Source organism: Toxorhynchites rutilus, chromosome 2, assembly GCF_029784135.1.
Source record: "Toxorhynchites rutilus septentrionalis strain SRP chromosome 2, ASM2978413v1, whole genome shotgun sequence".
Classification (NCBI taxonomy): domain Eukaryota; kingdom Metazoa; phylum Arthropoda; class Insecta; order Diptera; family Culicidae; genus Toxorhynchites; species Toxorhynchites rutilus.
The window spans coordinates 305,837,135-305,849,913 of record NC_073745.1 but is presented as its reverse complement, the minus strand read 5'-3'; the positions used below and the strand labels follow the sequence as shown (position 1 = coordinate 305,849,913).

Here is a 12,779-nt window from a genome sequence, read left to right as displayed (position 1 = left end):
GGGATTGCGAAATTCGATACCCATCAATGGGATGTCGAGGTTCCGTGTACATGACTGAAACTTCCAATAAAAATTACACTCGATAGATATATTTCAATTATCACTTGGGATGCGATGCGAAGCGTGGTTCTAGGTTGCTCTCTAGCTCTCTAGCTGTCATGTTTTCAGTTTAGTTTACATAATATTACGACTTATTAACCGGTTACCGCGCTGTGCGTGTGCGCAAAGCGACAGCCTCCGGAGATCCATTTCATCATTGCGCTGCTCTTCCCCGCCCAGCGCCAGCGCGCGACCGTTCGAATTGGAAATCGTTAGGATCCAATAATTTATGAACATGTTAATTAACGAATAATTCATTTGGTAGTAATTGCCCGGTAATCGGTTTCCCTCCTCTGCCACATTTAGAGCTCTTTTTTCTAGCATCAAGTGTAGTTCTATTTGCTCTGAGATGCGTTCAGCCGCGCACACACACGCGACCTAGCGAAGCGAACAGATTAGATGTCATTTAATATGTGATAGAAGATAATTTTTTTCTACCGGTGAACTGAATGTGCATTTCAATCTGATACAAAAAGCCGCAGCAACGAAAACAAACGATCGCCTGTCACAGTTTAGTCTGCATTATCAATTTTGTGGGGGCACTTGTGTGTGCATTTTCGCACAAAACTGTCAATTAATTGCTCCATTTGTTTCGCAAAACGCAAAACCAGCTGAGACACCGCCAACGTGCCTTGGATCGATCTAGCTCTCACCAACTCGAACTCCTAGATCACCTGCTGCATTTTCGGAACGCTAAATGTTCATAATGCTGATATTCGCTGGGATTGTAATCTTTCGCTTGACTAACGTCACATTTATATCATTTCATATTTTTACAAATTAAAGAGTATTACGATCAAATTTTGGTTGACCTAAACGCACTTTTAGCCCTTATTTAGATTCTGACATTTGGCTATCAAAAAAGCGTTCAAGCAAGAGGAACAACGATCACAATTTTTCTCGCGCATCGCAAAAATCCGAGGTATTTGGATTGCGTGGTAATGGACGACGAAACCTATGTCAAGGTAGGCTTCAAACAGCTTCCTAGACAAGAGTTTTCTACGGCAGGGGAAAAGGTGGAAGACATTTTCAAATATATAGCTATCTGTACCTGAGACTAAAAAGCGAAATTTTAATTGCAACCGGATCTGCTGCCTTTCTTTGAGCCATCTGTTCAGAGTGTTCCGTGCTGTTTTGGTACTCTGCCATTGAGAAGTTCGGAAAGGTATGCCGCCGCCAACAACGCACCCAAGAACAAGATTCCTCTCAACACGTCCGATACAGAAATACTGGGTCATCGCCAAGCGAAATCAAAAAAAGACAAAAAAAACTGTTGGAAGCGAGGGGTATTTCAAGACAATCTGACGTTCTACGGCGACGAGACATCTGTACAGAATCTGATGGCAGTAGTTGAACGAAAGGTCCGGCAATTTGGATTCGGTCAACTGGAAGCTTAGCTGAACATTTTGAATATTTTTCACAATGGCCAATCAGCATCAAGCTGACTATAATGTCTTATCATGGAACACGTCAATGTACTGAAATCTTGGTATAGCGAGTTTCCACTTTCTGTAGTACGAAACGTCTAAGTCTTCGAAGCATGCCTCAGTGCCACTCTGCAGACTGCCTATTGGACTCAGGAATGTAGTAGTGGATCCACGCTTCATCCATCGTCACAAAGCGTCGAAAGAAGTCCACTCGATTACGCTTCAACAACGTCAAACCGACTGTTGAATCATCAACGCGTCGCTGCTTTTGGTCGACGGCCAGCAAACGCGGCACCTATCGCGCGGATAGCTTTTTCATGTCCAGAATATCGTGCAAAATGTATCCAACTCGTTCTTTCGGAATACATACGGCCTCAGCTAACTCACGTAATTTACTTTACGATCATTCAAAACGAGTCGATGCGCTTGGATTCGTAGCCTCTTTTGGCCGTTCAGAGCGAGGATCTGCATCTGCGGTGCTTGTACGGCCCATTTTAAATTCACTGAAAAACTGTTGTTCTCGAAGGAGCAGAAGTGGAATAACATTTCGTCAATCACTGCATTGATTGTTCAGGATCTTTCCCATCAAAAAACAATACGATATTCCTCTTTTTCCATTTTCTATATGAATGCTCAGGTAGTGACACTTAAACAACTGTGGCAGACCTACCCGAGTTTCTTATCCGAGCGGTAGGACCCATATATATTTATCACTCACACTGCATTACATCCTACACGAGGATTACATCCCTATTTAATGAAATTTCTATGGAATTGGTACAAGCACTTGTTAACGGCTCACCGTTCCAGTTCAGACCTAAATGGTGTAAAACATGTCATCGCCAACGTCTACTCGCAACCACGTTTTGTGGGATGGCTCACTATATCGCTATATCGCTAGTCTCGATGTGGTTCTATCGAAAAAAAAATCCTCACTGGAATCAATACCAGGATTTGTCCCAGATCTTCTCTCTCTTCTGTTGAATAAAACCAACGTTCCAGCGAAACTTTCTTCGTCTCAATTTAGTATTACTTTTATTAGTTCCCAGTTGATCTTTCTTATGCCAAATAGCATACCTAGAATGTATTTCGAGTGGCAAGCTCTGGACTACGCGGGATCACAGTGCAGGTCGGAAGAAATTTCATTGACGAAAAATCTTCAGACCAGAACGTGATGCGAACCCGAACCCCCGGCGTGACAATGTGCGACGCCAATCACTCGACCACGGAAGCACGAAGAAACACTCCAAAGGAAAAGTTTAGTGAAAGATCAGGATACTACATCCAATTCGTTTCCGGTCCTTACTTCAGGGTAGCGACTGTCAACTTCGCGTCAAGGCCGCTCCTCATTAGAAAAGACGCAACTTTTTGGACGCTTATGGCTGCATTGACTTGCTTCACTAAATTCTGGTCAGGTTTTTTGTTAGATTTTCTACGCAATTCCTGGCATATGAACTGCCAATTTCAATGGAGAAAATTATTATGATGAGGACACATGTCGGTTAGTGCGTTAACAAATGCCCAGGTGGTTCGTTGTAAGACGTGTATGACTTATTTATTTCGATTACCACTTACATCTAGAGGCAACTAAATAGGAAGGTTGCCCGGACCCTAAATTGCAAAGGTCATTCATCACATAATATTGTTGTTTTTCTTCGACTTCGACATTGAAATGTATAGTATAACTCTCAAACTATGTTTTATACAGTTGGATGTGGTTCATGAGTGCTTAAAAAGGGATAAACAGAGGCCAAATCGGAAATCCCTATTTTCGACACCCTAATAAAATGATGGTTCGAAACCGACCCCCCATGGCCCCAAACCGACCTTCGATTTGTTGCAGCGGATCTACTTCAAATTCGCCGGTAATGACAATGAAAATGGGTGAAATGACTGATGAACGGAAAACGGATATAAGTTGTATCCGGTTAGCTGATACTGGCTCAAAATGAGAGCAACGATGGGATACGTTATGGGTATTGGGAGAATGAACTTCAACAACAGAATCGTGTTCCGATGCCACTTTGGAAACGAAGATGGTGGTTTCCGGTTCATTGAAAACGTAAAAAATCGGAAATAAAGTAAGTGTAGTGGAGACAAACAACAAAGAAAGTGTTAGAACTAGGCGATGATCGTTTTAAAACGAAATGTCGATATTGAAGTGCACATGTACAAACGAAAAAGGAAACTGAAACTGTCACATTTTCACTTTTACTCAGTTTTCTCGGATCGCCTTTCATTAATGTGTTACAAATCGGAGGATGTGAACCAAAATGACCTTAAAAAACGTATTCTTATGCAAATTTCATGCACATGGACACACATTTCGCAAAAAAAAAACTATTTTGTCCCTCGATTACTGCCAAAAATCACTCGAGTTGAGCTTCGACGGTTCCATTCCGCCCTGACCCCTAATGTGCCACATATTCCACCGGACCTGGTGGTATGCTGTTGTCTCGATTAATGTCTTTCTGTTGTTGCGGTCGATGATTACCACATACTGGCAACACAATAGCACACAAAAAATAACAACAACAACCGGTCCCTCTGGTCCACACGGCGAGAAGTGCGCTTACATAATGCGCTCCATATTGGGGAAAAATAGAATGTATTACACACTGTTATGGCGCTCCAACTATAGCATTGCCTTTTATAGAATCTTGCAAAATCTGTTTCGGGGGGAAGAGAGTGACACAATAATGTAGTCAAGTGGTTCTTGTCCCCACTGTGGCTGTGGGTATAGCTTTTTCATCGTATTTTTTTTCTTTCGTTCAAACACGCGATGATGGGGGCCGGGAGGCTGCGGCAACCGGCAGGAATTGAGTGGTTATTATTGATGGTGTAGATATTACGGTGCCCTCGAGCATTAGGGGCGCGCACTCGTCGTTGTGGATGATTGGTGTTTAACGCCAAATGAAATGGCTGTAAACTTGTTTAGGATCCCCATAATTGTCACCACTCAACACGCACGGACACTTAATCAGAGATAACATTTTCTTGGGGGCATTTTTATGCTGATTGCTGGTTGATGATGGTGGTCGCAACTGTTTATAAGTAATGCGAATTTCGTATTTCTGCATTCAACAGCATTCCTGTGGCGGGTCAATCTCTCATTGCGAACGGGGTCATACTCCGTAATGGAAGACATATGATCATGCCTTTGACGATTTTTGTTCATATCCCAGTTTTCGCAAGGGTTCAATTCCTTCGATCGAGACAGCGGCAGCATGCACAGGACATTCAAAATCACAATCATACACTATAAATGGGCTGAGACGAAATCCGTCACCATTTGTCAGACTATGGCGGATATCATATTTCACGCGTCTTGCAGCACGAAAACGCGCGCACCCATCCGCTTTCATTTATGCCCATATGTGTTGGTCCGATTCCGTAGTTCATAAACATCTCGGTTTGATGGATCTTTTAATTGTTGTGTGCGACGTTGAATTCGGGCGCGCATAGAAATGTCACTTACGCGAGAGAAAGAAATCCTGCGTCCGATGTATGTTATGATGCTTTAAAGCCACGAGTGTGCCAAATTAGGACCTCACAATCCGAGTCACGCCAAATCGGGGATGATGGAAGATCTGTCCGTCAGATTCGATATTTTACGCTAATTAAAGTTTATTATCCTCCGGCGGGTAAATCCGGGTAATGCACTGCGTGATATGTGCAGAAGAAATGATGTCATTACAACGCGATGTTGTCCAAACTTGGTTTTGGGTCATTTATAAGAACTGAAATGCCATTTTGAACACGACAATGACTCTTTTAATATTGAATTGAATATTGATTAATTCACGAACGTTCCTTAGTCAGTTGATGGATTTGCTTAAGAAATGTCACGGAGTTTAAGCTTCACAAAAAGACTGCAAACTTCGTAGTTACTCTTCTTGATTGAACTATCAAGCGGAATCGGTCTATGAAGACAAGATTTGGGGCTTGTGATTCTCACTGAGTAAATTCCAGTAATTCAAAATATCCAATAACGACGCCGAACGCCTACTTATAGTCACCGAAAGAAGGAAAGGAATGTCGGTAACCTGAGAGGGCCACGGGGGTATCCGTAAGTATCCTAAGAACGCTAAAGGGTGTGTCACATCAAATTGCATCACGGAAAAAACGCTGTAGAAATTCGCCCAGTAGACCGATCCTTTTGAAAATTTTAGACAGTAAAATAAAAACTATTAAACTACTTTTGGCATTTTCTTTTTATTCATACTTCGAGCCCAAACCCGTATGCTCGCACCTTCCTCTTTACCCCGTCCATAAGGTTCTGTACAACGTCAGGTTGTAGTTTTTTTTTAACAGAAATCCATTTTCTCTTGAAGTCCGCCTCCGATTTGACAACTTTTGGGTTCTTCCGGAGGGCCTGCTTCATAATCGCCCAATATTTCTCTATTGGGCGAAGCTCCGGCGCGTTGGGCGGGTTCATTTCCTTTGGCACGAAGGTGACACCGTTGGCTTCGTACCACTCCAACACGTCCTTTGAATAGTGGCACGAAGCGAGATCCGGCCAGAAGATGGTCGGGCCCTCGTGCTGCTTCAATAGTGGTAGTAAGCGCTTCTGTAGGCACTCCTTAAGGTAAACCTGCCCGTTTACCGTGCCGGTCATCACGAAGGGGGCGCTCCGCTTTCCGCAAGAGCAGATCGCTTACCACACCATGTACTTTTTGGCAAACTTGGATAGTTTCGGCTTACGAATCTCCTCCGGAACGCTGAATTTGTCCTCTGCGGAGAAGAACAACAGGCCCGGCAGCTGACGAAAGTCCGCTTTGACGTAGATTTTGTCGTCCATTACCAGGCAATGCGGCTTCGTCAGCATTTCGGTGTACAGCTTCCGGGCTCGCGTCTTCCCCACCATGTTTTGCCTTTCGTCGCGGTTAGGAGCCTTCTGAACCTTGTATGTACGCAGGCCCTCCCGCTGCTTGGTCCGCTGGATGAATGAACTTGACAAATTCAGCTTATTGACGACATCCCGGACCGAACTTCTCGGATCACGTCTAAACTGCTTAACTACGCGCTTGTGATCTTTTTCACTGACGGAGCATCCATTTTTGCCGTTCTTCACCTTCCGGTCGATGGTTAGGTTCTCGAAGTATCGTTTTAGTACTCTTCTGACCGTGGATTGGACGATTCCCAGCATCTTACCGATGTGACGATGTGACAACTCCGGATTCTCGAAATGAGTGCACAGAATTAATTCATGCCGCTCTTTTTCGTTCGACGACATTTTTCCAAATTTACGAAAAATTGACAGTGAAACATGGCCAACGTGATCTATACACTCTTATCTGATTATAAGCGAAGGCTGAAGATATAATTCCTAAAAATTAAATTTCTACAGCGTTTTTTCCGTGATGCAATTTGATGTGACACACCCTTCACTTTCTCTATTCTAGCCAATATTTCAATTCACGGCGGCGGATCGGTTATCCCTAGTTACCACTAGTTATAAAAAATCGGACCGTCGATATATCTCGTTACACATCGCGCGTTGTATTTGCTAAAATCTATCGTATATGGTATCTTTTGACAATAAAGGTAAATCTTGTTCCATCCAGATAGCATTTTTCTCCTACAAAATCATGTGTACGACGGACAATGGAATCTAATTCCTAGATGTAACTGAAATTCAAGGGTTCAAATCTAGAATTTAAAATAGACAATCTTAATACTTGAATTTAAAATTCAAAAATAAAAAAACCTAAAACATGTAAGTCATAGTTTCCAACCAACTAAAATTCCAACCCAGTGCAAAATTCACAAGCCACATCCTTGACGTTTCAGACAATACAAGAATTACACGCTGGCAGGAGTCTGGTTGCTCGGAACAGATTCAGTAATCAAGCCATTTTTCATTTCATCATAAAATCGGAACCGCTCTCCAAAAAAGACCGACGCCATGAATCGGAAAAAAATCAGTCTGAGGGATAAATGTCTAGGGAATATGGCGGATGAAATAGTACACTCTATCCAGATGATTCTTTATAGATTCATAAACATATGGTTTGGCATTGTCGTGTTGTAGAGTGTTTTTTTCCTGTCTATTTTCCCATTCCGGTCGATTTTCCTTCACAGCTCTATACAAACGTACGCTACGTGTCATAACGTTAGAACCACTGAATTTGTTTGAGTTTCCAGATATATGTAAGAGCTCGGTTGAAATGAAGTATTTTGTTCAAGATGTAATAACTATTTTCGTTTATAAGATTGGCCATTTGAAATTTATTGTTTTGTTTAAGCGCGAAACATTGGAGGCGGGAAGTTCCACCATCGTTTGGAGAGAATTTTCTCAAAAAGGCCTAGTGCAGGTGGTTGTTCATCAACACGAATGAACAGAAGTACACAGAACTACTTCAGAATCATTCACTGCTCTTTATACACCAAAACCACCGTGATTATTGAGTAATTGGGCCACGGCACGGTTTAAGGAATAGGAACTTCAGATTCTGGACAGGTCAGCTTGTGTACAAGACCAAACCCACTCAAGACCTTATGAAGAGTGATCGTACGAAGATTAGATGCAGCTTGACACCAGATGTCGAACAGCATCTAAGATACCTCGAATGACAGTGTCTCTGCCTTATTACAGTAATGATGGAGCGATATCAGAAAATCCGGATTCGCATCATTATGGCCCGTTATTCCAATTTTTCCAACCTTACACGATCATTGTTATTGTCGCGCTGATGAAGTAATATCATTATTATTTATCGTGTTAGGAACTCTTTACATATTTCTGGAATGTTAAAAAAGAATGGATGTAACGTTATGACACGTAGTGTATTAATTGCAATCGGTATCGTTAACCAGTGATAGTTTCAGACGGCAGGTGCTACCAATCATGTGTCTTGAAAATTTTCCGATGATTTTCCATTGTTCGTTATCATCCAAATCAAAATCTTTGCTTTTTCCATGTCTTCAAAAGGCGAAGGTTATCAATTTCTCTTAGACATTTGGTTGTGGAGTATTTTTTAGCTATTCGTTGTGTGAATTAAAAAAAATATTCACACAATTTCACAAATTCAGAAATTTAGATCGGGAAAGCTATAAAACATTGAACTTCCTAGCGCATATTTATTACCACTTTTTCAACCTTGCTAAGTGAACCATGGGTTGTCACTTTCGAAAATAAAAAATGAAATTAATTTTATCCCCCGCGACTCCAGTATATATTTATTACCATCGTCAAAGGTCCCCTTTCATATGTGGAAGGCTACTCGCAGTTCTTCAATTGAAATAAACTTCATCCATTGCATTCCATCAAAATGGATTGTCCATGTATTGAAAAAAACCATAAGAGTGCATATTAGTCACGCTTACCGCTACACAAGCGGCGTCGATATAAATCATGCTAGTCTATCTATTAACTCATCGTTTTCCTTAGTTTCAGTGAGTCCGAATACAACAACGTGACTTTCATTTGAATATGAACTGCTCGAATAAATGAGTGTTTCATTCTAGAAATGACGATTGAAAACATCGCTTCAGAGTAAAGAATGAAATGAATGAACGTAAAGCGAAAGGCGCGTTCACAAAGAAGAACAAATATTTTCTTTATTGAGCGTGAAAAAAGAACAAGCAGTAGTGCTTATTATTGAGTGATCATTTGCCAATGAGAGTGACTTTGACTTTGAGCTGAAATGAATATGCTAGAATGGAGAATATTACACGCGAAGTATGTTTGCTCCCATGGCCGAGTGGTTAGCGTCACACATTATCATTCCGGAAGGTTCTAGTTTGATTCCCGTTCTGGTCGGAAAATTTCTCGTCAAAAATATTCCATCCGACATGCACCGACGCAATGAGTCGTGAATAAAAAAAGGAGTTATCTCGGTTCCGTTTTCGAATATTTTGTTTCAATTCATTTGCATTTTAGGCTGTGAGCCGGATTTAATCGTGTACATGTTTATCGCATCGGCACATATGGTAAATTACACAATACCGCTTTGCGGTGTAAGAGCATACCTTCTTGTTCCACAGTTGGGCCGGACAGCGGAGAAAATTGTTATGAGGCTCCCATCGCTGTTTCGTTAATAGGACAAATAGTCCGATGTCTCTTATTTCTTGTTGCAAGAAGCAGCTGAGCTTTTGTGGACAGAGAGAGAGGTCAGGATTTTGACTGTGAATCGAATCCAACACAGATAATTTGCTGTGTGGGTAAAGTTATTCTCAGGACCCTTTCAGGTAACTCATAGATAATCTCCTCCGCCGTGGGTTGAAATATATGAAATATTAGAGAATTAGCGATGCAATGAATCGCAAATGATATCGTTGTTTCGGGTTTACTGTAGCAGTATTCTCCCAGCCGCCTTCTCAGATACTTAATGGAGACCCTGCGCCCTCTGGGTGTTAGAATATGTGATAAATTAAACAATGCACGTTAAATCACGCAATAAATCGTCGGTCCTGCCGCTGTGTTGAAATAATTTCAATTTTCAGGATTCTATTTCACAGAGTAGCGAATGAAACCTAATTCTGAATCCTACCCACTAACAATTATCCCTTCCTTGATAATCTCAAGGGACTGTGCTATAGGGGCGACTCCTTTGGCTGCGAATATTACACTAATATTTCTTTCCTTCCAACTATCCTGGTAACTATAAGGACGTAACCAACGTTCTTATTGACTATTTAGAGTTTAAATCATCGAAATTGAGAATGGGTTGCTTCTCTAAAGCGCCGTTGAGTGTATTCTTTGTGTATTTTTGCTGGTCCAGGTAAATAATGTTAAGTGACTATGAGGTACTCAATGCACTCAAGCTCAAGCTCAAACTAAATTAAATTAGTGAGAATGATCGTAATAATTTGCGGGGATCATTTTTAAGCATGTAAAAAACATGAAACATGAAAAAACTACAGTTGGAAAATTTTTAACCTTGATAACTTCCTTCATTTAGAAATTCACATAGGATCCTGTTAACATCGGTGAATCCATTGTGTGTTACATTTGACGTTTTAGAGATGATTGAGTAACTGTCAAAATTCTACAGTCAACCAAAAAAAAGGAGTTTGGTTAGACTTTATGTATCCGCAATGACATATGCGATTTTGAGGAGAATGAAAAACTGTCAAAACTCGATAAACAACCAACAGGATAACTTACTCATATGCAAATTTTGTTCAGCGGAGAACTCTCATATTAAAAATTGTTTTCTTTACATCCAAAATGTGAAAAGGGGCTAATTATGTGTGTGGTGCTTAAATTCGCTTCAAGATGAAAAGAAAAATGGCTTATTCGGCTTGTTTAGCTGCAATTGAAAATTAAGTTCTAATCTCTAGTTACTCATCATTTTAGCGTAGAATGTTCCATGTTCGATTCCGGCTAATGCAGTTCCAAACAATGTTCTTTGTAGATATGTTTATTACCTTCTAATCGTTTTGGTTTTCGTTCCCCTTCCTCTTTTTTCTTATTTTTAATTTCATATATTTATACGCTGTTATCGCACGAACATCATCATCACCTATAAAAAAATAAACCTTCCTGCACAAAAACAAAAATACCTGCACCAACCTGCTGTTGTTTGCTACTTTGTTGAAACCTCGTTCTGAAACAATAAAAAATCTACGAAAAAACCCGATTCTCGTACTCGTGTGCATCAATCTGTGGTATGTGGTCTAAAATCGGGCGTCTGTCGAAATGATCAACCACTCTCTAACTACTACACCTTTGAACACCACCGCCACTACTACTACCTCTACCACTGACCGTACGTAACGAATAACATGATGATACGAGCAGGCACCGTCACCAGCACTCATTATTGTAAGTATAAAATTTCTTCTCTTCGTTACATATTGAAATTTATCAGCTACCACAAACAAACAAAAAAAAACCAACAAGCACTAATCATATCTTGTCTTCATCTCCATTTTTTCTGGCCTTTCCAAAACAAATATCACCACAAAACATACATCCGCGCGTCATAATTGTTCACCCCCCATTAAAACGCCTTAACAAAAAAATATGGGTGCCCATCGGCTTGAAACGAAATCAAACAAACGTTCATTGTTTGTCGCATCAAAAATCATTAATCGTTCGCCCCACCACTATTTTTTGGCCGGTTCAAAATTGATCATTCGAAAACAAACAATGCGCTACATTCTGCATAACCTATCGCCGCCGCATACCTATCTACGCGCAAAATGCGCCAAAACGTGAATAATTGTGTGCCGACAACATAAAAACAAACTAAAACAAAAAAAAAACAATCCCAAATCACAATTACAACATCGCAAAACGGCAGGCTGGTCACTCATCAAGCCTATCGGTAATGTATCTCAATTGGCTATTTCCTGAAACTATTTTATTCGTATATTTATGGACAGAGTTGGTTTGAGTCCTTTTAGTAGCTAAAATAATCTATTTATTAGTTTTCTGTTATTCCACCATTTTGAAAAATTTTATTTACGGTTAAATGTTTTTTTTGAAATAGTTTGTTATCTTTACTGGTTTAGAGGCTAACTTGGTTAGATAATATTTTGGAATGGTTACATTTGCTAGGGTTCCGTATTTTGTTAGAGAGCCTGTTGTGTTTGATTTGCATTATGTTATGTTGTACAGTATCTCCATATCAGAATTCAGCACGTTCTGTAACGTGTCACTCAATAATTTCGTAGAATGACATAACTAACGCTGCATTGAACGAATCCATCTATTTTAATTACCTTCTTCAGTTACAAGAGTAGCGTTAGCTAGCTACATGTTGTATGGAATGTTGTACCATTTTTGAGTGCTCGTGAGTGACTGAAAAAGCAACCGTCTTAAAGTCCATTGGTGTGGTGCAAAAAAGGAAATTGAGTTTCGTATAAAGTCAGCTCAGTCATCGAACACCGTTGGGCATAGTGGGCCACATGCTCCACTTCGTGAAATGCTTTCTGAGCCTCCGTTCTATCTGAGTAATGGTCGGGAACGAGAAATCGAGGGAATCTGTCGAGGAAACCGGAGTCATCTTTTGAGGCTCCCTTCTAGACGTGACATCATTTCTCATAACCTATCAAAGGGAATCCGTATTTCAGTGTAAGCAAGAGACAAATGAACAGAACGTCTTTAATACGAACAAAGAAGAATAATTACACAAAGACGATGTGATTTTAAATCCAATGAGCCCCTTCGTCAAGCTGGCCAGGAAAAAACTCATCCAAGCCGTCTCTTGAGTAGTTCAGTGGGCTTCTTGAGCGGGCAAAAAAAGATCATAAAAAATATCCTATCCAGGACCCTCGTGGTCACCGTCGACTAGAACCTAT

The 12,779-nt window shown here is 40.7% G+C and overlaps 1 protein-coding gene across 2 annotated transcripts in view; it reads left to right on the top strand.

Moving 5' to 3' along the window:
* LOC129770525 (myosin heavy chain, non-muscle) overlaps nt 1-12,779 on the top strand; it is a 196,526-nt gene that overhangs the window by 160,501 nt on the left and 23,246 nt on the right. The window contains exons 6-7 of one of the 2 annotated variants that reach the window (XM_055773421.1): nt 11,275-11,298; nt 11,780-11,803. In XM_055773421.1, coding sequence (XP_055629396.1) covers nt 11,275-11,298; nt 11,780-11,803 — 48 coding nt within the window. The remainder of the gene's footprint in view (nt 1-11,274; nt 11,299-11,779; nt 11,804-12,779) is intronic. The other variant, XM_055773422.1, reaches the window with a different exon arrangement.